The 25,088-nt window shown below is 46.7% G+C and overlaps 1 protein-coding gene across 2 annotated transcripts in view; it reads left to right on the top strand.

Annotated features, from left to right (window-relative positions):
* LOC144596824 (ADP-ribose glycohydrolase MACROD1-like) overlaps positions 1-25,088 on the top strand; it is a 1,032,359-nt gene that overhangs the window by 332,662 nt on the left and 674,609 nt on the right. For both annotated transcript variants that reach the window (XM_078405658.1, XM_078405659.1), the window contains exon 6: positions 4,193-4,309. In XM_078405658.1, the coding sequence (XP_078261784.1) occupies positions 4,193-4,309 (117 nt within the window). The remainder of the gene's footprint in view (positions 1-4,192; positions 4,310-25,088) is intronic.

A 25,088-nucleotide genomic window follows, 5' to 3' on the forward strand; every position in this document is an offset into this window, starting at 1 on the left:
TAAGTCTCTATAAAATCCCCTCCCATCCTTGTAAACTCCAGTGAATACAAGCCCAGTCTTTCCAATAGGATACACAGTCAGAGCCATTATTTCCCCATGGGTGGAAATGTCCAATACTAGAGTGCGTAGCTTTAAAGCGAGAGGGGCAACGTTTTAAAGAGATGCGCAGGGCAATTTTTTACTCAGACGGTGGTAGACGCTGGGTGCCTGCTGCCAGGGATGACAGTAGATGCAGATATGATAGTGGTGTTTGAGGCTTATAGATAGGCACATGGACAAGCAGAACATTAAGGGATATGGATCATGTGGGATGCAGATGCAGGTGCTTGCTAGATGCAGGAAAAATGTTCCCAATGTTGGGGGAGTCCAGAACCAGGGGCCGCAGTCCAAGAATAAAGCGGAGGCCATTTAAAACTGAGGTGAGGCAGGCACGGGTTACTGATTGTGGATGATCAGCCATGATCACAATGAATGGCGGTGCTGGCTCGAAGGGCCAAATGGCCTCTTCCTGCACCTATGTGCAGGCACAGATAAGATTAGTTTATCCTGGCATCATGTTCGACACGGACATTGTGGGCAGAAAGGCCTGTTCTTGTGCTGTCCTGTTCCATGTTGTATTGCCCGACACTATTCTCAATCTGAGTTTAGAAGAATGAGGGGGGACCTCATTGAAACATACAGAATAGTGAAAGGCTTGGATAGAGTGGATGTGGAGAGGATGTTTCCACTAATGGGAGAATCTAGGACTAGAGGTCACAGCCTCAGAATTAAAGGACATTCTTTTAGGAAGGAGATGAGGAGAAATTTCTTTAGTCAGAGGGTGGTGAATCTGTGGAATTCTTTGCCACAGAAGGCTGTGGAGGCCAAGTCAGTGTATAATTTTAAGGCAGAGATAGATAGATTCTTGATTAGTACGGGTGTCAGGGGTTATGGGGAGAAGGCTGGAGAATGGGGTTAGGAGGGAGAGATAGGTCAGCCATGATTGAATGGCGGAGTAGACTTGATGGGCTACTTCTGCTCCTATCACTTATGGCCTTATGACAACATGAGTATCTCTGGAAAACATTGACAAAATGCTGGAGTAACTTAGTGGATCAGGCAGCATCCCTGGAGAAAAGGAATAGGTGATGTTTTGGGTTGAGACCCTTCTGCCTTACATCGCGGAATTACTCCAGCATTTTGTGTTCATCTTTGGTATAAACTAGCCTGTGCAGTCCCTTCCTAACCCTTCTCAGGAGAACATGCATCATTTCATTAGGAAAGAACTGCAGATGCTGGTTTACACTGAAGATAGACACAAAATGCTGGAGTTTCTCAGCGGGACTGGCAGCATCTCTGGACTGAGCGTCTGAAGTCTGAAGAAGGATCTCGACCTGAAACATCACCCATTCCTTCTATCCAGAGATCTGCCTGACCCAATGCATCTTTTCTGCCTTTTTTTGTAAAACCATCATCTACAGTTCCTTGATTCTACAAAAGCATATTTTAGATACCCTGTGAACTACTCCTATTGTTTAAATCAACCTTGAAGTGTGATGTTATGTGAGAGATAACGCGGGTATGTATTGGTCTCCTCCACCATGATCCAGGTTAACAGCCTCTCTATCCCTAAAATGTTATATTGGTGCAGTGTCATTTCTTCAGATAACGTCACCTCACACTGCGCTAATTAAACAGATTAAAATGGTGATTTATTGACATTTAGTAATGGCATTTCAGCTTCTTCTTTAACCTTTATACGCATGTTCTATTCTTTCCACTCACTAAAATGTTTGAAACATTTGTTGAAAGTTAAACGTTTCTTTTCCCTAATTTGCTGTGAGTGGGAAATAAAACACAAGAACATAATCATAGAGTCATGCAGCACGGAAACAAGCCCTTCAGCCCAACCTATCTACGCTAGTTCCATTTTGCACGTGTTTGGCTCGTAAACCTTTCCTATCCATGTTGTTCAGTTAGTCCTGTGCAATGAAGGTTGACCAGATTGATTTGCAGGTTGGTGGACTGTTGTGCGAGGGGATGCCAACAACTCTGGGAATGAACGTACTTGAAAGTTCCTCCGGCACTTTTTTAAAAATAAAAGTTCTCGCTGAGATTTTTTGCAGCATTAGATGTGCAGTAAAACTGTGATAATCTCTGATCCAACCGTTCGGAAATCAAAGTCCCTTTTTTTCCACATTTGGAAATCCTAATGGTTTGGCTTTTTGGCTCATGTAGGTGATATTTCCTGTGCTCCTTTCCAACTCACTGGCTCTGGTTTCTGGTTTCTGGTTCACCTTGCCAACTCACTGGGTCTGGTTACTTCTCACCTTGCCAACTCACCAGGGCTCTGGTTTCTTCTCACCGTGCCAACTCACCAGGGCTCTGGTTACTGGTTCACCTTGCCAACTCACCGGGTCTGGTTTCTTCTCACCTTGCCAACTCACCAGGGCTCTGGTTACTGGTTCACCTTGCCAACTCACCAGGGCTCTGGTTTCTTCTCACCTTGCCAACTCACCAGGGCTCTGGTTTCTTCTCACCTTGCCAACTCACCAGGGCTCTGGTTACTGGTTCACCTTGCCAACTCACCAGGGCTCTGGTTTCTTCTCACCTTGCCAACTCACCAGGGCTCTGGTTTCTTCTCACCTTGCCAACTCACCAGGGCTCTGGTTTCTTCTCACCTTGCCAACTCACCAGGGCTCTGGTTTCTTCTCACCTTGCCAACTCACCAGGGCTCTGGTTACTGGTTCACCTTGCCAACTCACCAGGGCTCTGGTTTCTTCTCACCTTGCCAACTCACCAGGGCTCTGGTTTCTTCTCACCTTGCCAACTCACCAGGGCTCTGGTTACTGGTTCACCTTGCCAACTCACCAGGGCTCTGGTTACTGGTTCACCTTGCCAACTCACCAGGGCTCTGGTTACTGGTTCACCTTGCCAACTCACCAGGGCTCTGGTTACTGGTTCACCTTGCCAACTCACCAGGGCTCTGGTTTCTTCTCACCTTGCCAACTCACCAGGGCTCTGGTTTCTTCTCACCTTGCCAACTCACCAGGGCTCTGGTTACTGGTTCACCTTGCCAACTCACCAGGGCTCTGGTTACTGGTTCACCTTGCCAACTCACCAGGGCTCTGGTTTCTTCTCACCTTGCCAACTCACCAGGGCTCTGGTTTCTTCTCACCTTGCCAACTCACCAGGGCTCTGGTTACTGGTTCACCTTGCCAACTCACCAGGGCTCTGGTTACTGGTTCACCTTGCCAACTCACCAGGGCTCTGGTTTCCATTCTTCTTTCCAATCCTTGTGAGCCCAACTTTCCACGTTTCATTCCACACACCTGGCCCTCCCAATGCTTCCACCCACCTCCCCAGGGCCCCACTTTCCACACTCCCTTCCAATTCACCAGCGATCCAATTCCTGCGCTCCCATTAAACCTTAACTGGTTCACCCGTGAAATGTAGTACAGACACGAGTAACATCTAAGAAAAGTGAATTTTGGCAGCACGGTGGCACAGCAAAGAGCTAAGTGACTAATGGCATAAGTGCATCAATAAATTGACACAAATGACCTACATCTGAACAGTATCTTTCTATAAATCTATTTAGTTACTGCTACAAAAATGAAATTATCTAACAAATATTATTTCCATTATATCAGAAATGTAATCAGAAATTGCAGAGAATTGTGGACATAGCCCAGATTAGGGCGTCACGGTGGCGCAGAGGTAGAGTTGCTGCCTTACAGCAAATGCAGCGCCGGACACCCGGGTTCCATCCCGACTACGGGTGCTGTCTGTACGGAGTTTGCACGTTCTCCCCGTGACCTGCGTGGGTTTTCTCCGAGATCTTCGGTTTCCTCCCACACTCCGTACAGGTTAATTTGGCTTGGTAAATGTTTAAAAAAAATATCCCTAGTGTGTATAGGATGGCGTTAATGTGCGGGGATCGCTGGTCGGCGCAGACCCGGTGGGCCGAAAGGGCCTGTTTCCACGCTGTGTCTCTAAACTAAACTAAACTAATTAAAAATCGGTTCCTTCTCTCCATAGATGCTGCCTGTCCCGCTGAGTTACTCCTATCTTTGGGGTAAACCAGCATCTGCGGTTCCTTCCTACCTATTTTTTTTATTTATTTTTGCTTGTGATATGAATGACTAAAATAAATCAGGAGAGCAGCATGAATTTCTGACGGTGTCCTTCCCCCTCTGTGCTTTGCTTTCAGTTGATGGCTGTATACACAGAGCTGCCGGTCCCAAGCTGTTGTCGGCCTGCCGTCAGCTAAACGGCTGCAACACTGGAGAGGCCAAAATAACACTGGGCTACGACCTGCCAGCTAAACGTGAGTGCTCCATTTATGTCCTGCTCAGCTGGGTGAAAACGTTGTCGACAGCCTCTTTGTTGTAGCCAGAGTTTGATGAGAAGCCACTGGCCTGCTTTGTCAAAGCAGTCGGGCGCTGTTACCGCGGAACTGTACATACACTTTGAACAGAAGTTGGGCTCGCTGCTTTGAGCGGGTCAGCGACAATTAATTAACGAATTCAAAACTTTCCACTTGTAGCGAGGCGTGATGTTGTTTGCAACGGCATGATTGTATTTCTACAGCCACGAGAAAGTTTGCACAAACCGGGACAGTTTTAATTCATTGTTGAATTTCCATTATTTACCGTTGAAATACCGTTGAAAGTAAACTCCGTGTGATCATCATATTGTTCCATTTTGGACGAATGGTATTTAAAAATTGGCGCATTTTTGCAATGTAACAAAGTCACTTTTTTTTCCCTTGAAGTGTTGATATTAAAGATAATATTTACCTTTATGAAGGCATTCCAATCATGCATGTGCGTGCCAGCATCTCAGTGGCTGTCATTAACGGTGAAACATGTTGGTCATACGGGCGGTAGGTACCTTTCTGGCATATGGTAGATATTTAATTGTTCCAAACATCCATCTACCTCCGGGGAATGATAGTGGTCTTTCACTGGAAGGAGTACGTGCTGTACCCGGTGCTGTGCGTGATATTGGTGAAGTTGTCTCTCCTTTGCGTCTGTTTTGAATTTATCGCTGTGATTTAAAATCTATCAGTGCAGATATCTCTGGCTCCAAGCTTCCCTGGAGCTGATACAGCATAACTGACTGGGGTAAACAGTGATTTGCCATTAATTCTGATTTAAGTGGCATCTGACAGAAGGCGGCCACCCACACACACAGCCCATTTGTCAGCGTTCTTTCAGCACGAAGAATGAGACCCTTAATGTGAACAAACTTAACTCGTCTGAAGCTGGATTTGTCTGAACTGAACATTGGAAAATGTGTCAATGGCGTAGAAGTTGAGTTTGTCGTTTCTTTTTCCAGCATGTGCCTGGGCTGCAATGGTGAAAGTGTGAGAACCAGAACGCGGGTTTTAATTCAAAGACTTCGTGGGGAATGCATTTAATGAAGCCTTATTAGTGGAGAGACAATCACCTCCAGCTTGTTAAAGCTCGGAGGTCTCGGCTCCCTGGTCCTCTGTAAAATCTCCTCAGGTATGCCTATTTTGAATGGGCGGCACGGTGGCGCAGCGGTAAGGTTGCTGCCTTACAGCGCTAACAGCGCCAGAGACCCGGGTTTGATCTTGTGTTTGTCTGTGTGGAGTGTGTACATTCTCCCCGTGACCGCGTGGGTTTTCTCCAAGAACTTTGGTTTCCTCTAGGGTTGCCAACAGTCCCGTATTACCCGGGGGAATCTCGTATTTTGGACTAAATTGGTTTGTCCTGTACGGGACCACCCTTGTCCCGTATTAGGCCCACGGGGCGCTTAAGGCCCGGACGCTGTAGGCCCGGACGCTGTAGGCCCGGACAGTGTAGGCCCGGACAGTGTAGGTCCGGTCAGTGTAGCTATTTTTATGTCTGGCTGTGGCTACTTTGACAGTCCAGAGTCGCCTTCCAGAGGGAAGTGCTTCAAAGTATTTATGGCCAGGGTGAGAGGGGTCAGAGGTGATCTTGCCCGCTCGCTTCCTGGCCGTTGCAGTGTACAGTTCGTCAATGGGGGGAAGGTTGCAGCCAACAACCTTCTCAGCTGATCGAACGATTCATTGCAGCCTCCGGATGTCGTGCTTGGTGGCTGAGCCAAACCAGACCATGATGGAAAAGGTAAGGATGGACTCTACGATGGCAGTATAGAATTGGACCATCATTGCCTGTGGCAGATTGTGTTTCCTCTGCTCAGTACATCCTCTGTTGGGCCTTTTAGACTCTTTTAAGATGGTCTGTGAAATGATTCTTTGTTAGATATTTATTTGATCATACCCATGAAGTAGCTTGGGATGTTTTGCCACATTGAAGACACAATTAAAATGCAAGTAGTTGTTGCCTATAATTAGATCACTCATTATCATTAGCAAAGTTCAAGGCAATTTACAGTCATTAGATAAAATAATGATATTCTTTGCCAGATCCAGTTAAAATGTATACAGTCTGAACAGAGATGGTGTCTTCTTTCAATACATGAACAATAATAAGTCAAACGTATGAATGAACATATGAATTGGGAGCAGGAATAGGCTGCTTAAACCTGTTCCGCCATTCAATAAGATCATGGCTGATATGATTGTACTGCCTAATGACAGTAAACACGATAAAATAGGCCAAAGTCAGCACGGCTTTGTGAAGGGGACGGCTTGCCTGACCAAATTTGTTACAATTCGTTGAAGAAGCAAATAGCAGGGCAGACAAAGGAGAGTCAGTAGATGTTGTCTACCGAGATGGTCAGAAAGCCTTTGATAAGTTGCCACATGGAAGGGTGTTAAGGAAGATGAGAGCCCACAATATCAAAGGGCAGATACTAGCATGGATAGCAGGTTGGCTGGATGGCGGAAGGCAAAGAGTGGCAATAAAGAGGCTTTTTTCTGGTTGGCTGCCAGTGACTAGCGGAGTTCCACGGGGCTTGATACTGGGCCCTCGTCCAAATCATTGTATATTAATGATTTCGACGAGGGGATTGAAGGCTTTTTGGCCAAGTTTGCGGATGATACGAAAATAGGTGGAGGGGCAGGTAGTGTAGAGAAAGCAGGGACTCTGCAGAAGGACGTGGACAGGCTGGGAGGCTGGTCAGGCCGCATTTGGAATATTGGGAGTCTAGAAGAATGAGGGGGGACCTAATTGAAAGGTACAGAATAGTGAAAAGGCCTGGATAGAGTGGATGTGGAGAGGATGGTTCCGCTAGTGGGAGAGTCAAGGACCAGAGGTCGTAGCCTCAGTATTAATGGACGTTCTTTTAGGAAGGAGATGAGGAGGAATTTCTTTAGTCAGAGGGTGGTGAATCTGTGGAATTCTTTGCCACAGAAGGCTGTGGAGGCCCCGGGGGGGGGCGCTGTGGGACCGGACGCTGTAGGCCCGGATGCTGTAGATCCGGACAGTGTAGATCCGGACAGTGTAGGCCCGGGCGCCGCCAAACGGAGATTGCGTAACAACGCGCCTCCCGGCCCGGCGGCCACCATTGGTGGTGCGAGAGCACGTGGCCGCTGTCTGGGTGAGGCCACGTGGGGCGCGGGGCGGTGATGTCACCTTGTCCCTTATTTGGGAGTGAGGTAGTTGCCCTCCTACTGCAGGCCCTCCAGCCGTCGCCTCTCTCCGGATCGTCCAGCGAACCACTGTCCCTCTCCTCGCCCAGCCGGCAGATGACCTTAAGGTCGCGGAAGGCAAGACCCCGGTTCCTCTTGCCGACCCTTTGTTCTTGCGTCCTCCGCCATCTTGACTCCCTCCAGTCCTCTCCAGTCCTCGGGGTCGAGCAGGGGCCGGGCTCGGCGGCTAACCCTCTTCGGGCGGGCTTCCTGGTTCCGAGGCTTGTTGCCGGGAGATAGCCGCTACACCAGGGCCTTCTGCCGCGCGGCACGGCGGTCTTCCCGACGGCAGGAATGTGAGGAGAGTGTAGCCAGGGTGGTGTGGGTCCTTGAAGAGGCAGAGTCTCCTGTGGATCCCTTTGACGGTGACGACGGAGGTCAGAACCCGAGATGGATCGGGCAGTGTCCACCACTTTCTGCAACCTCCTTCATTCCTGGGCATTTGAGATGCCGAACCAGGCCGCGATGCAACCAGTCAATGTGCTCTCCACCTGCAGAGGTTCATGAGAGTTTTCATCGACATACCGAATCTCTTCAATCTTCTAACGAAGTAGAGACATTGACGGGCTTTCTCAGTGATGGTATCGATGTTAATGAGGGTGTTTTTCCTCTTTGAGTTGCATTTGGATGACCTGTGGGGCTGAGTGTCAGCTATAGCTCAGAACAAACTTCGATTTTTATTTTAGTTTTCAGGTAACATTGTTGCCTCACGCAGAGAATATGTTTTTTCTCACTTATGCCAAAGGCAATTTCTGGATTTTTTTTGCTTGTGAGCTAATTATTTTACGTGGTGAGTCTCTTGTGATAGTTTTCCTCTACACACACTGAACCTTACGTCGTTACAAAGGAAACCAGTGCTGCAAAGGTCTGGAGAATGTGAAGTGAAGGATTAGTTCAGTTTAGTTTAGCGATACAGCGCGGAAACAGGACCTTCGGCCCACCGAGTCCACGCCAACCAGCGACCCCCGCACACTAATGCTATCCGAAACAATTTACTGTTTATTTTACCGAAACCAATTAACCTACAAATCAGTCTGAAGAAGGGTCTCGACCCGAAACGTCACCCATTCCTTCTCTCCTGAGATGCTGCCTGACCTGCTGAGTTACTCCAGCATTTTGTGAATAAATGCCTTCGATTTGTACCAGCATCTGCAGTTATTTTCTTACCCTAAAAAACCTCTGTACCTCATCAGAGTTTGGGAGGAAATCGAAGCATTCGGGGAAAACCCACGCGGGTCACGGGGAGAACGTACAAACTCCATGCAGACAGCGCTCATAGTCAGGATGGAACCCGGGTCGATGGCGCTGTGAGGCAGCAACTCTACCGTTGTGCCACCGTGCCTCGTTAGAGGGACAAAAGTAGCAAGGGAAGAGGTGGGGAGAAACAGGCAGGATTCAAGGTGGGGGCACAGGGGAGGAGAGGGAGAGGTTGCTATTGTTATTAATCTGGACCCTCAAGCTGATACTGGGTGGGTATTAGACTTAATTGGACTAGTATATTATACTATATGAAAGGGTTCATAAAAGATTTACGAGGATGTTGCCAGGACTAGAGGGTGTGAGCTGTAGGGAGAGGTTGAATAAGCTGGGTCTCTATTCCATGGAGCGCAGGAGGATGAGGGGAGATCTTATCGAGGTATACAAAATCATGAGAGGAATAGATCGGGTAGATGCACAAAGAGTCTTTTTCCAAGAGTAAGGGAATTGAGGACCAGAGGACATGGGTTCAAGCTGAAGGGAAAAGATTTAATAGGAATCCGAGGGGTAACTTTTTCACACAGAGGGGGGTGGGTGTATGGAACGAGCTGCCAGAGGAGGTAGTTGAGGCTGGGACTATCACATAATTTAAGAAACAGACAGGTACATGGATAGGACAAGTTTGGAAGGATATGGACCAAGCGAAGGCAAGTGGGACTAGTATAGCTATGACATTGTTGACCGGTTTGGGCGAGTTGGGCCGAAGGGCCTGTTTCTACGCTATATCACTGTGACTCTATGACTCGATATCAGAGTGCATTTTGAATTTGAAACAAGTGCCTACATGAAAAAGGAAGCGCGTCAGTCAATCAGCAGTGCTGTTGGCAGGTCAAGTGGGATTGTTCCTTCTTCAATTAGGTCTCCAATTATTTGTCCCACTGGAGCAGGATCACACGAGACGGCAGATGACTAATTTCCGCACATTAAACAGATCCTCAGCGTGCATTGTTAACGGGGTTGGCACATTTTCAGACAACCTGAGACCGTTCCCCCCCCCCCCCCCCCCCTTTGGTAGTTTGACAAAGTATCTGCCTCAAACAGTATTCGGCCAATATTTCAGTGTTGAAAGGCAAAATCCTTCTTAAAAAATATGTGATTGGGCTTGCTTTACTTTCCAGAGTCAGAGCCGATAAAAATAATGCGAAAGAAGTTACTAAAATTGACGTTTTCATTGGCGTTGCACTAAAACATTTTACGGCAGAAATGTGAATTGTTTTCTGCAACAACAAATTGATTCCCAAGGTGGAGATCCTGTGGTGATTGCAAAATAATTATTGGATTTCATTCTTTCTTTTTCTCATTACATTTCCACGTGAGGTTCTACTCCAGTTTAATTTGAGTTTTGAAGCATAAAAACTTTTCTAACTTTGTGATTCCAAATGTTTTCAGAAATCACACGAAGAGCCAGCTGGAATTTGAAATTTGAAATTTGACTCTGCAATCGTTACCATGCACTGTTTTGTTTCTTTCCCAAACCTTTGTTATTTAAATAGCTCTGTTTATAAGGAGCACGTTGTGTGCCATCAATAATCTTGCTGTAAATCAACGGCAAAAATCCAGGTTAACATTTACAACTGCAAACCCCACTAATCATTTCTCAGTAAGCAGAGAACAGTGCAGCACAGGAAAAGGCCCTTCAGCCCACAATGTCCGTTCTTGGTTTAGTTCAGTTTATTGAACATGATGCCTGCCACAACCAAAGAGCAGTGCTGAACTACTACCTACCTCATTGGTGATCCTTGGACTATCCTTGATCGGACTTTGCTGGCTTTACCTTGCACCAAACGTTATTCCTGTACCATGTATCTGTACACTGTAAATGGCTCGATTGTAATCATGTATTGACTTTCCACTGACTGGTTAGCACGCAACGAAAGCTTTTCACTGTACCTCGGTACACATGACAATAAACTAAACTAAATAAGTAAATAACTAAGGTTAAACTAATCCTCTGCCTGCATGTGACCCATATCACTCCATTTCCTGCATATCCACTTGTCTATCTAAAAACCTCTTAAACGTCACCTTCATATGCCTTCACCACATCTATGCACAGGGTTGCCAACTGTCCCGTATTAGCCGGGACATCCCGTATTTTGGGCTAAATAGGTTTGTCCCGTATGGGACCGCCCTTGTCCTGTATTAGGCCCGGACGGCGCTGTAGGCCCGGACGCTGTAGGCCCGGGGGGGGGGGGGGGGGGGGGGGCGCTGTAGGCCCGGACGCTGTAGGTCCGGACAGTGTAGATCCAGACAGTGTAGGCCCAGACGCCTCTGTAGGTCTGGACAGTGGAGGCCCGGGCGCCACCTAACGGAGGTTGCGTAGCCCGGGCGGCCGCCATTGGTGGAGCGGGAGCATGTGGCCGCTGGCTAGGTGAGGTCAAGTGGGAAGCGGGGCGGTGATGTCACCTTGTCCCTTATTTGGGAGTGAGATAGTTGGCACCCCTATCTATGTATAACATTTTCACAAAAATTGCTAGCTTAAATGGAAATGGGTAGTGTAAGAAAGTAACTGCAGATGCTGGTACAAATCGAAGGTCATGCAGCATCTCAGGAGAGAAGGAATGGGTGACGTTTCGGGTCGAGACGTTTCTTCAGACTAATGGGGGTCGATGTGGACCCATAGGTTCACATTTCATGCATGTTTTCATTCCTAGTTATAGCTGTCAAATAAAAAGCACTCTCACTGCACTCAACATGGTGCAACAAAATAAAAATCTTAAAAAAATTCTCCTACATTCATTACAATGGCGATAGGACAATTTAACATAAATGACATTAAAAAATAATCCAAACAAAAATCTTCAGCAAATAAAACGGTGATGTGGAAGGGTAAGGTGTGAAAATGACAGACAACAAATGTTTTGTCAACATACTGATTGAGAATGATCAGCCATGATCACATTGAATGGCAGTGCTGGCTCGGAGGGCCGAATGGCCTACTCCTGCACCTATTGTCTATTATTTATTGTCTATTATACCCTTCCGTATCTCTAGATTCCCTCTCCCTTGACTAAACCAGCATCTGCGGTTCCTTCCTATCCTTTTGCACTGCTGACTAGATGTGGCTGCTGATATATTTGGAGCATTAAAAGCCATTAAGGCTTAGGATAATTATCCACAATATTTGTCTGTAATTTGATTTTTCCAGCAATCAGAACTGAGCAACAGCCAACAAAATCTGCTTAGCTTCTGCAGCTCCAGAGCAGATCTCTAATTTAAACTAATGTTTACACAAAAGATTAAATTGAATAATGCATGTGTTCATTTTCTATCTTTAGAGGAGTGCAAAGCACAGGGCATGCCAGCAATTCAATATTGGTCATTTGTCAAAAGATATTTGAAATTAAGCACGAGAGAGCATTGCAGCAGTAACAACTTGTATACATGTTGTATGTTTAACATTGCATTACATCTGAAAGTGCTTTTACAAGACCATTAGGAAGGAACATTTGACAACCGAGCGCACAAGAAATAAGGGGACATAGCGTCATACAGCATGGAAACAGGCCTTTCGACCCAACATGACCTCAAGGAGAGACACAAAGTTCTGGAGTAACTCAGTAGGGCAGGCAGCCTCTCTGGAGAACACAGACAGGCAAAGTTTCAGGTCGGGATCTTCTTCAGACTGATTGTGGGAGGGTGTAGGGAAGGAACTGCAGGTGCTGGTTTAAACCAAAGTTGGTGTCGTAGTTGGGGTTGAGTTGAGTTTATTGTCACGTGTACCGAGGTACAGTGAAAAGCTTTTGTTGCGTGCTAACCAGTCAGCGGAAAGACAATACATGCTTACAATCGAGCCATCCACAGTGTACAGATACATGATAAAGGGAATAACGTGAATAACGTTTGGTGCAAGTTAAAGTCATAAGGTCACATGTACTAAAAGCAGAAATGGGCCATTCGGTCCATCAAGTCTACTCCGCCATTCAATCATGGCTGATCTATCTCTCCCACCTAACCCCATTATCCTGCCTTCTCCTCATAACCCCTGACACCCGTACAAATGAAGAATCCATCTCTCTGCTTTACAAATATCCATTGATGGCCTCCATAGCCTTCTGTGGCAAAGAATTCAATAGATTCACCACCCTCTGACTAAAGAAATTCCATCTCATCTCCTTCCTAAAGGAACGTCCTTTAATTCTATGAGGCTACGACCTCTAGTCCTAGATTCTCCCACTAGTGGAAACATCCTCTCCACATCCACTCTATCGAAGCCTTTCACTATTCGGTGCGTTTCAATGAGGTCCCTCCTCATTCTTCTAAACTCCAGCGAGTACAGGCCCAGTGCCGTCAAACGCTTATCATAAGTTAACACAGTCATTCCTGGGATCATTCTCATAAACCTCTTCTGGACCTTCTCCGGGGGTCAGCACATCCTTCCTCTGATATGGTGCCCAAAATTCCAGTAAAGTCCGATCAAAGATAGTTCGGTCTCCAATGAGGTAGATGGTAGTTCAGGACCACTCTCGAGTTGTTGGTAGGATGGTTCTGGTGTCTGATTTTTGCAGCAATCAGAGCTGAGCAACAGGGGGAGAACCCGAAACGTCACCCATTCCTTCTCTCCTGAAATGTTGCCTGACCTGCTGAGTTACTCCAGCATTGGGGGATTGGATCGATCGGCAGAAGGCAGAGTTGAAAGGACAAAATCGTGAGATATACACAACTTCACTCAAAGAGGTCAGTTGAAGGCTCCTCTTAATTTGGGTGTTTAGTTTAGACGTACAGCACGGAAACAGGGCCTTCGGCCCACCGAGTCCACACTGACCAGTGATCCCCGCACTCGAGCACTATTCGACACTATCCCAAGGCCAGTTATTTACAATTTTTACCAGAGCCAGATTAACCGACAAACCTGTATGTCTTTGGAGTGTAGGAGGAAACCAGAGCACCCGGGGAAAACCCACGCGGTCACGGGAAGAATGTACAAACTCCGTACAGACAGCACCCGTAGTCAGGATGGAACCCGGGTCCCTGGTGCTGTAAGGCAGCAACTCTACCGCTGCGTCACCGTGCCACATTTAAAAGGATAAAACTGGAAGACCTATAACCCTGTCCCATATCTATTATTTGACAAAAAATATCTACTATTAGACCTGAAAACATTCTTCCTCAATAAGCAGACTTTTGGAAAAAGACACAAAGTCCTGGAGTAACTCAGCAGGTCAGCAGCATCTCTGGTGAATGGAATGGAATACTTTATGTTGACGAGGCACAGTGAAATTATTTGCTTGCATACCCAAGGTATACAAATGGGTACGTGACATTTTGGGTTGGAACCCGTCTTCAGACGCTTTGTCCGAACGCGAAACGTCACCCATCCATGTTCTCCAGAGATGCTGGCTGACCTGCTGAGTTACAATAGACAATAGACAATAGACAATAGGTGCAGGAGGAGGCCATTTGGCCCTTCGAGCCATCACCGCCATTCAATGTGATCATGGCTGATCATTCTCAATCAGTACCCCGTTCCTGCCTTCTCCCCATACCCCCTGACTCCGCTAACCTTAAGAGCTCTATCTAGCTCTCTCTTGAATGCATTCAGAGAATTGGCCTCCACTGCCTTCTGAGGCAGAGAATTCCACAGATTCACAACTCTCCGACTGAAAAAGTTTTTCCTCATCTCCGTTCTAAATGGCCTACTACTTATTCTTAAACTGTGGCCCCTGGTTCTGGACTCCCCCAACATTGGGAACATGTTTCCTGCCTCTAACGTGTCCAACCCCTTAATAATCTTATACATTTCGATAAGATCCCCAGCACTCTGTGAAACGTCACCTATCCATGTTCTCCAGTAATGATGCCTGACCCGCTGAGTTACTCCAGCACTCTGTGAAACGTCACCTATCCATGTTCTCCAGAGATGCTGCCTGACCCGCTGAGTTACTCCAGCACTCTGTGAAACGTCACCTATCCATTTTCTCCAGAGATGCTGCCTGACCCGCTGAGTTACTCCAGCACTCTGAAACGTCACCTTATCCATTTTCTCCAGAGATGCTGCCTGACCCGCTGAGTTACTCCAGCACTCTGTGAAACGTCACCTATCCATTTTCTCCAGAGATGCTGCCTGACCCGCTGAGTTACTCCAGCACTCTGAAACGTCACCTTATCCATTTTCTCCAGAGATGCTGCCTGACCCGCTGAGTTACTCCAGGCTTTGTGTCCTTTCTACTGTTTTGGATCTTGGCAGCTAAAGGCATGGTCACTAAATGTGAAGCAATTACATTTGAGGGCCACATATGTACATCAGACACCCTTCTTCAGAGTCGGGAGATAGAGCCAAGAGTTTTTTTATTGTCACATGAAAAGGAACAATTAAATTCTTACTTGCAGTTGCAGCTTAAGAGGATTATAAACACAGTCACTCAACAGATAATATGATAACTTGACAAAAAAAGTCCAATCTACATATAAAAACAATACAGTGCAAAATTAAAACAAAGCCCAAAGTTGCTCGTGCAGTCAGGCAGGTTGTCAATCGGAGTTTAGTTGGAGTTCGTAGTGTTCAATAGGCTGATGCATTCAAGAGAGAGCTGGATAGAGCTCTTAAGGATAGCGGAGTCAGGGGGTATGGGGAGAAGGCAAGAACGGGGTACTGATTGAGAATGATCAGCCATGATCACATTGAATGGTGGTGCTGGCTCGAAGGGCCGAATGGCCTCCTCCTGCACCTATTGTCTATTGTCTATTGATGGCTGTTGGGAAGAAGCTGTTCCTGAAGCTAGACGTTACAGTTTTCAGACTCCTATGAATTCTTGCTGATGCCAGGAATGAGGTGAGTGTGTGGCCAGGGTAGTGTGAGTCCTTGTTGACGCTGGCTGCCTTTTTGAGACAGCGCCTCTTATAGATCCCTTCGATAGCGGGAGTTCAGAACCTGTGATGGACCATGAAGTCTGACGAAGGGGTCTTGACCTGAAACGTCACCCACTCCTTCTCTCCATAGATGCTGCCTGAGTTACTCCAGCTTTTTGTGTCTATCTTCAGTTTAAGCCAGCATCTGCAGTTCCTTCCTACACATGGACCAGGTAGTGTTCACCACATTTTATAATCTCCTTCGTTCTGGGGCGTTTGAGTTGCCCAGCTAAACTTCATTTCGAAACTGCAGAGTTTTTCCCAATCTTTACCGCTGTTTTTTGTTCCTCAGTCGGTAGATATATCCATTGAGTGTCGCATGCACTAAAGGAGCCGTTGTGCGACTGATTAACACCGGCTTGATTGTTTTGCAGGGAGGGGGTTTCATTCCCTACAAATGGTTAGAGAGAGGTGACTTGCATGTTGGTCTACACATAATGCTGGTCATTCATCAACAGCACTTCACGGTTGAGAGTAACGCAGGGATTAACGGTAGTTTTGCTTCCAAACATTCATTATCACTGTGGTAATGAGGCAACCTGCCCACCTGAGCGAAACTTTCTGCAGTCTTCCAAATGGGTTCCTTCAATCAGAAACCTGGCTGACCACTCCGCAAGGTGAAGCCAGGGACATGGAGTTAACATCGAGGTGAACTCAGCAACATGGGACTTCTAGCACAACGTGATAGTTTAATTGTAGTTTAGAGATACGGCACGGACTCACCGGGTCATCGCCGACCAGCGATCCCCGCACATTGTTACCACCCAACACAGGTGCTGCTCCCCATGTTAACTCATTTAAAAAGGGGATTGAGCAACTAGATCTCCTCAACATGGTCAAAAAGGCCCACTTCAAAATTCAATCACTACTCTACTCACTGCGACCTGCGGGAGACAACCACTTATGAGGTGTTTGTGCGGTAATCAACCAGAACCAACCTATACCAACTAGGGACAAAGACCCGGATTCGATCCCGACTACGGGCGCTGTCTGTACGGAGTTTGTATGTTCTCCCCGTGACCTGCGTGGGTTTTCTCCGAGATCTTCGGTTTCCTCCCACACTCCAAAGACGTGCAGGTTTGCAGGTTAATTGGCTGGGCAAATGTAAAAATTGTCCCTAGTGGGTGTAGGATAGTGTTCGTGTGCAGGGATCGCTGGGCGGCGCGGACCCGGTGGGCCGAAGGGCCTGTTTCTGCGCTGTATCTCTAAATCTAAATCTAAAAAACTTACTGCGTTTTTCATAACGACAATCACTTATAACACAGCAAAATGTCCCAAGATGCTTCATGAAAGTGTAAGCATACAAAATTTAACATCGATTTGTGGGTAGAACGTAAACTTCGTCAGATCTACTTTTAAGGAACATTGTAAAAGAGGGAAGGGAGATAAGTCCATAAGTGTAGGAAGGAACTGCAGGTGCCGGTTTAAACCGAAGATAGACACAAAAAGCTGGAGTAACTCAGCGGGACAGGCAGCATCTCTAGAGAGAAGTTGAAGAAGGGTCGAGACCCTTGCAAGGTAGCTTGCAGCCCAGCGGTATGAACATTGACTTCTCCAACTTTAGATAGTTCCTCTGTCCCTCTCTTCCCCTCCCCTCTTCCCAGTTCTCCCTCTATCTTCCTGTCTCCAACTATATCCTTCCTTTGTCTCGCCCCTCTGACATCAGTCTGAAGAAGGGTCTCGACCCGAAACGTCACCCATTCATCGTTACTTTTTTGCATATCTTTCATTCATTTGTTCGATATCTCTTGTTCCACTTTCCTGTGATTTTCAGTCTGAAGAAGGATCTCGACCCGAAACGTCTCCCATTCCTTTTCTCCTGAGATGCTGCCTGACCTGCTGAGTTACTCCAGCATTTTGTGAAATAAATACCTTCGATTTGTACCAGCATCTGCAGTTATTTTCTTACATCCTTTGCCTGCACGTGATTCATATTCCTCCATTCCCTGCGTATCCACGAGCCTATTTAAAAGCCTCTAAAATGTCACTTTCATATCTGCCTTTGCCACATCCGAGCATAACATTTTCACAAAAGCTTAAATGGAAATGTAAGGCTGATATGGATCCTATTTTGTGCTACAAAATGGAATATTGTGCATGTTTTGTTTCCTAGTCATAGTCGTCAAATAAAAAGTGCTTTCACTGCCCTCAAAATGGTACAACACGATAAAAATCTCAAATTTCTCCTACTTTCATTAATTACAATGGCGATAGAACTATTTAAGATAAATTACATTCAAAAAAATCTTCAGCAAATAAAATGGTGATCGGTGGACCAGTTGCTGTTTTAAGTGCCAGCACAAAGTGTCTATACATCTGAAAATTATGCAAGTACAAGTTAGTTCTTTCTTAACAAAGAACTATTAATATCTGCAGAAGAATCTTGACCCGGAACGTCACCTATTCCTTTTCTCCAGAGATGCTGTCTGACCCGCTGAGTTACCAGTTTTTTGTGTCTACAATTATTTTCCCCAATTTAGATTAGGTTAGTCTAGTTTAGAGATACAGCGCGGAAACATGCCCTTCGGCCCACCGAGTCCGCGCCGATCAGCGATCCTCCGTACACTACACTATCCTGCACAAATTCCCGACACAGAGGTCTTGGAACGGGCCAGAATCCCCAGCATCCACACCCTCCTACGGAAAGCCCAAGCCAGATGGGCAGGCCTTGTCGTCAGAATGCCCGAGAGTCGACTCCAAAACAGCTTCTGTGTGGAGAACTGTGTCAGGGCAAGCGCTCAGTAGGAGGACAGAAGAAACGGTTTAAGGGCTGCCTCAAAGTTTCCCTCAAAGACTTGGACATCAACCTCAGCACTTGGGAGTCTCTTGCTCTGGACCGTCCAACGTGGCGTAGAGAACAGATGCACTGCAGAGGCCCAGAGGAAACGCACCGCGCGCAAGGCCCAGGCTACCTCCACTTCCACTGCAGCACCCATCCACTTGTGTCCTACGTGTGGGCGTGCCTTCCGGGCCCGGATTGGCCTCACCAGTCACTTCCGGACCTACAGTCACCAATCCTCTAACTAAAAGTGAAGTCATGGTCATCTTCGAACCCGAAGGACGAACAACAACAGCACACACACTAGGAACAATTTACAATTCTACCAAGCCAATTAGCACACAAACCTGTACGTCTTTGGATTCGGTACATAGCTCTGATCATTAGCAAATTCAGTGTGTCAGAGTGTAATAAAAGTAGCTTGCAAACATAGCTGGGTCCAGCTGGCTTAATGATATTTTTTAATGTTTATGAGCATTGACTATTTCAGTCTATGCAGTTATATTCGTTGTACACGTAATCTTCAATTCTGATTTTTGCCTCTTTGTCGAGGAAGTGTGCGTGTTGGTGACAGATAGAGAAGAAAAGTATGGTTGCATTATGTTGAAGATAGGCCCAAAGTGCTGGAGTAACTCAGCACGACAGGCAACATCTCTGGAGAGAAGGAATGGGTGAAGTTTTGGGTCGAGACCCTTCTTCAGACTGAGAGTTGGGGGAAAGGGAAACGAGAGATATAGACGGTGAAGTAGAGAGATATAGAACAAATGAATGAAAGATATGCAAAAAATTAACGATGATAAAGGAAACAGGCCATGGTTAGGTGGTTGCTAGGTGAGAATGAGATGCTGGTACAATTTGGGAGAGGGAAGGATGGAGAGAGAGGGAATGCAGGGGTTACTTGAAGTTAGAGAAATCAATGATCATACCACTGGGTTGTAAGCTGGCCAAACGAAATATGAGATGCAGTTCTTCCAAATTGCATTTGGCCTCACTCTGACAATGGAGGAGGCCCAGGACAGAAAGGTCAGTGTGGGAATGGGAAGGGGAATTAAAGTGTTTGGCAACCGGGAGATTAGGTAGGTCCAGGCAGACTGAGCGAAGGTGTGTTTATTGGTTAGACTATAATATCCAAGGTCAGTTTTGTGCAGCATTGCAAGGCAGGTAGTATGTGCAAAAAATGTTAGAAAAAGCAAAGATGCCTTTTTGCCTTTGGTTATATTTTGAAACTGTCAGACAGCCTTTTGTCAATACGCTCAAAGTAGGCTTGCAAGATTATTCCGGAAAATAAAATTGCTCTTGAATAACTTACATCCATGATGATAGACCCTCAAGAAATAGTCCCCAGAATTCTCTCACGGCCGAATTTAAAGTATTTGTGACTTTGAAAAATTCTCCACGTTAAAATTTAGCTTAGTTTATAGGCCTTAGTTTATAGGAAACAGGCCCTTCGGCCCACACTAACCACACTCAACAACATTGAAACTACTGAAGCCTGTCTATCGGACCACAGCGCTATCATTTTTGATGCATCTCTGCCTTTATCTCCCGCAAAATCTCATCTCCCTGTTCGCTACTCCCGCGACATAAATTCATTGACTGCCAGTAAATTCTCCGAGGCTCTCACAGCTGCCCCCAACATCTGCACTATTGAGGCCTCTCTCCCCCATCTCAGCACTGAAGATCTCGCCTCTTTATTTAATATCACTTGCTCTTCCATCCTGGATTCTATCGCTCCCCTTAAAATAAAAAAGCTTAAGCCCAAAGGTCGGCCGTGGCTCAATGACACCACCAAAGCCCTAAGAAGGGAGTGCAGAAAATCAGAAAGGAGGTGGAAATGTGACAAGCTTCAAATTTCCTTCGAAATTCTGAGAAACAATCTTCTCAAATACCAGGAAGCAGTAAAGTCTGCTAGAGCACAATACTTCTCCGACCTTATTTCCAAAAACTCTCATAACTCCAAGGTCCTATTTAGAACAATTACCTCTGTCATATGTCCCGCCCCCAGTACCAGCTTAGTTGGGTCCCCTGCTAAGTGCGAAGAATTCGCTAAATTTTTCACCAACAAAGTTGAGAACATTAGAATGAACATTTCCCCTCCCACCCGTGACCTAGCTGTCTCACTAGTCTGTTCATCTAAATTGGACTGCTTCCAACCCGTCACTCTATCCTCCCTTGCAAAGCTTGTCTCCACTATGAAACCTGCAACCTGCCCCCTTGATCCTGCCCCCACTGCCCTTCTGAAGGATGTCATTGCAATAGCCGGTCCCAGCATCCTCTCTATTATCAACAGTTCTCTGGCCACTGGCACTGTTCCAACCAGTTTCAAGCACGCGGTGCTCCAGCCCCTACTGAAAAAACCTAACCTAGACCCCATCTTGCCTAGCAACTACAGACCCATTTCCAAACTGCCATTCCTGTCAAAAGTCCTTGAAAAGGCAATTCTAAACCAATTAGTGCCCTACCTGCACCAAAACACCATCCTGGAAAGTTTCCAGTCAGGTTTCAGAGCCCACCACAGCACAGAGTCTGCCTTGTTGAAGGTACACAACGACCTGCTTCTCGCCATCGACACCGGCGACTGTGCAATCCTGCTCCTTCTCGACCTCAGCGCAGCGTTCGATACAGTGGACCACACCATCCTTATTGACCGTCTCCGGTACGCGGTTGGCATTGATGGCACTGCCCTGAGCTGGTTCGCTTCGTACCTCAAAGATAGGAGTTTCGCCATCAACATAGGCAGTTATTCCTCTGCTCCAGCTAGTCTCTCCTGCGGAGTTCCACCAGGCTCCATCCTAGGCCCCATTCTCTTCTCTCTATACATGCTCCCCCTTGGCCAAATCATTCAAAGGCACGGCATTTCTTTCCACTGCTATGCCGATGACACTCAGCTTTACCTCCCCCTGAAACCCAACAACCAGTCAAATTTAAACAGCCTCTTGCACTGCCTTGAGGACATAAAATGTTGGATGGCACAGAACTTCCTCCAATTAAATGAGAGCAAGTCTGAGGTCATCCTATTCGCCCCCCCCCCCCCCCCCCCCCCCCCCCCCCCCCCCCGACTCCATCAAATCGATAACAGGCAATCTTGGAAGTCTATCCTGCCTAGTCAAACCGCATGTCAAAAACCTCGGCATGATATTTGACTCTGCATTAAAATTTGATAAGCAAGTCAACGCTGTGGTAAAAGCCAGCTTCTTCCAACTTCGAACCATAGCTAAAATCAAACCTTTCCTCCAATTCGACGACACAGAAAAAATCATTCACGCTTTCATTTCCTCCCGCCTAGACTACTGCAACTCCCTATACACTGGGATCAGCCAATCTTCCCTGTCCCGCCTGCAACTGGTCCAAAATGCCGCAGCGAGACTCCTGACGGGTACCCGTAAAAGGGACCACATCACCCCGATTCTGGCCTCTCTCCACTGGCTCCCTGTACGGTACAGAATCAACTTCAAGCTCCTCCTATTCACGTATAAAGCCCTAAATGGACATTCCCCCCCCCCTACATCAAAAATCTTCTAACCCCCCTCTCTAACTCCAGGTCCCTCAGGTCGGCCGACTTGGGGCTACTCACTATCCCGCGGTCTAGGCTTAACCTCAGGGGTGACCGCGCTTTTGCGGTTGCAGCTCCTAGACTGTGGAACAGCATCCCTCTCCCCATCAGAACTGCCCCCTCCATCGACTCCTTTAAGTCCAGGCTCAAAACCTATTTCTACTCCCTAGCGTTTGAGGCTCATTGAGGAGGCGCTGTGAACTGTTTGCGTGCTACTGTATGTTTCATTTTTTTCCTTAGTACCTAATCAGATGTACAGCACTTTGGTCAACGTGGGTTGTTTTTAAATGTGCTATACAAATAAAATTGACTTGACTTGACTTGACACTGTTCACACCAGGTCTATGTCATCCCACATTTTCCTCTACTGCCTACAAACAAGGTTAATCCCCGGGATGGCGCGACTGTCATATGAGGATAGATTGGAAAGACTGGGCTTGTATTCACTGGAGTTTAGAAGGATGAGAGGGGATCTTATAGAGACGTATAAAATTATGAAAGGACAGGACAAGCTAAATGCAGGAAAAAAATTCCCAATGTTGGGGGAGTCCAGAACCAGGGGCCACAGTCTAAGAATAAAGGGGACGTAATTTAAAACTGAGGTGAGAAAAAACTTTTTCAGCCAGAGAGTTGTGAATTTGTGGAATTCTCTGCCACAGAAGACAGTGGAGGTCAATTCAGTGGGTGAATATAAAAGAGAGTTAGATAGAGCTCTAGGGGCTAGTGGAATCAAGGGATATGGGAAGAAGGCAAGCACGGGTTACTGATTATGGATGATCAGCCATGATCACAATGAATGGCGGTCGGTGCTGGCTCGAGGGGCCAAATAGCCTCCTCCTGCACCTATTTTCTATTTTTCTATGCTGCTATACAATTTACAGCGGGCCAATTAACCTACAAACCTGTATGTCTTTGGGATGTGGGAGGAAACCAGAGCACCCAGAGAAAACCTATGCGGTCACAAGGAGAACGTGCAAACTCCGCACAGACCGCACCAAAGGCCAGGATCGGTATTTACTAATATAATTTGCACCTCTCAGGCATGTTTTGTAAAGGCAATGCGAAGTGCAGTGTATGTGAGTGGCACAAATAGGAAGCACCATTGGCAAGTCTCCTTCTGGCCCAAGGGTCACTGGAGTTTGGATCACACTTCATTGCCAATGAGGAACTGGATCCCACCAGCAAGTACTGCCTGCAGACATGGGACGAGACTACCACGTGGCATTCAGAAACAGGCTTGGACAATTTGGCAATCCTTGGCTCAGAAGGTAATAGTTGCACGTCTGGGTCAAGGGCCATCGGTTCAATCATTAACAGGGAAGGGGCACGGTGGCGCAGCGGTAGAGCTGCTGCCTTACTGCGCAAGAGGCCCGGGTTCGATCCTGACTTCGGGTGCTGTCTGTACGGAGTTTGTACGTTCTCTCCGTGACCGCGTGGGTTTTCTCTGGGTGCTCTGGTTTCTTCCCACATTCCATAAATGTGCAGGTTTGTAGAGCAATTGGCTTCTGCATAGTGAGTGTCCTTAGTGTGTAGGCTAGAACTAGTGTATGGGTGGTCGATGATCGGCTGGGACTTGATGGATCGAAGGACCTGTTTCCACGCTGTATCTCTAAACTAAACTAAACTAAACTAAACTAAACTAAACTAAACTAAACTAAACTAAACTAAACTAAAGAAGCACATAATTCATGTTCATAAGTGATAGGAGCAGAATTAGGCCATTCGGCCAACCAAGTCTACTCTGCCATTCAATCATGGCTGATCTATCTTTCACTTTCAACCCCATTCTCCTGCCTTCTCCCATAATCCCTAACACCCATACTAATCAAGAATCTGTCAATCTCTGCCTTAAAAAATATCCACTGACTTGGCCTCCACAGCCGTCTGTGGCAAAGAACTCCACAGATTCACCACCCTCTGACTAAAGAAATTCCTCCTCATCTCCTTCCTGAAGGCTGATTGTCAAGAGTGTCATCTGTCAATGAGATTTGTGGCCATTTGTGGTCTTCAAGGGTTCCATCATTAATCAAAGTTGAGCAGAGGGTTGCACACTAAAATCCTGACAGGTCTTATCACTCAATCAACAGCATCAAAACAGAATGTCTAATCAATGTTAGGGGATGGTACTGCAAGTTCCTGTACCGTTCAGAACCATTGCCACAACCTCTGCTTCACAAAGTTCACCAGTGATTCAGAGAAAGCACCAGTTCATGAGTTCAGTTTAGTTTAGTTTATTGCCACGTGTACCAAGGTTCAGTGCAAAGCTTTTGTTGCGTGCTAACCAGTCAGCGTAAAGTCAATCCACGTTTACAATCGAGCCATTTACAATGTATAGACACATGATAAGGGAATAATGTTTAGTGCAAGGTAATAATAATAATAATATATTCCTTTATTTGTCCCAAACTGGGGAAATTTGCAGTCTTACAGCAGCAAAGTGGATAGAGACATTCATTATTTAAAAAAAATAAGATAAGGATAATTGTCATCATTTACTGTGGGTTTTTTCTTTACTGTTACTGTTAACTGGTCTTTTGACCGGTCTGCTGGGAGCAGTGCTGGTTGTGCAGTCTCACAGCAGCAGGAAGGAAGGACCTCCGATATCTCTCCTTCACGCACTTGGGGTGAAGGAGTCTGTCACTGAAAGAGCTACTCAGTGCAGTGACAGTGTCCAGCATGGGGTGGGAGTCGTTGTCCAGCAGCGATGTTAACTTTACCATCATTCTCCTCTCTCCCACCGCCTGCACTGAGTCGAGGGGGCAACCCAGGACAGAGCTGGCCTTCCTGACCAGCTTGTCAAGTCTCTTCCCCTCCGCTGCTGAGATGCTGCTGCTCCAGCAGACCACTCCATAGAAAATGGCTGATGCCACCACAGTGTTGTAGAAGGTCCTTAGGAGTGCCCCCTGCATTCCAAAGGACCTGAGTCTCCTCAGCAGGTAAAGTCTGCTCTGGCCCTTTTTGTACAGTGCATTGATATTTTCGGTCCAGTCAAGTTTATTGTTGAGGTAGGCACCCAGGTACTTATAAGAGTCCACCCTCCCGATGTCCATTCCCTGGATGTTCACCGGTGTCGGGGGGACATG

The sequence above is a fragment of the Rhinoraja longicauda genome, chromosome 9, assembly GCF_053455715.1.
Source record: "Rhinoraja longicauda isolate Sanriku21f chromosome 9, sRhiLon1.1, whole genome shotgun sequence".
In the NCBI taxonomy this organism is placed as follows: domain Eukaryota; kingdom Metazoa; phylum Chordata; class Chondrichthyes; order Rajiformes; family Arhynchobatidae; genus Rhinoraja; species Rhinoraja longicauda.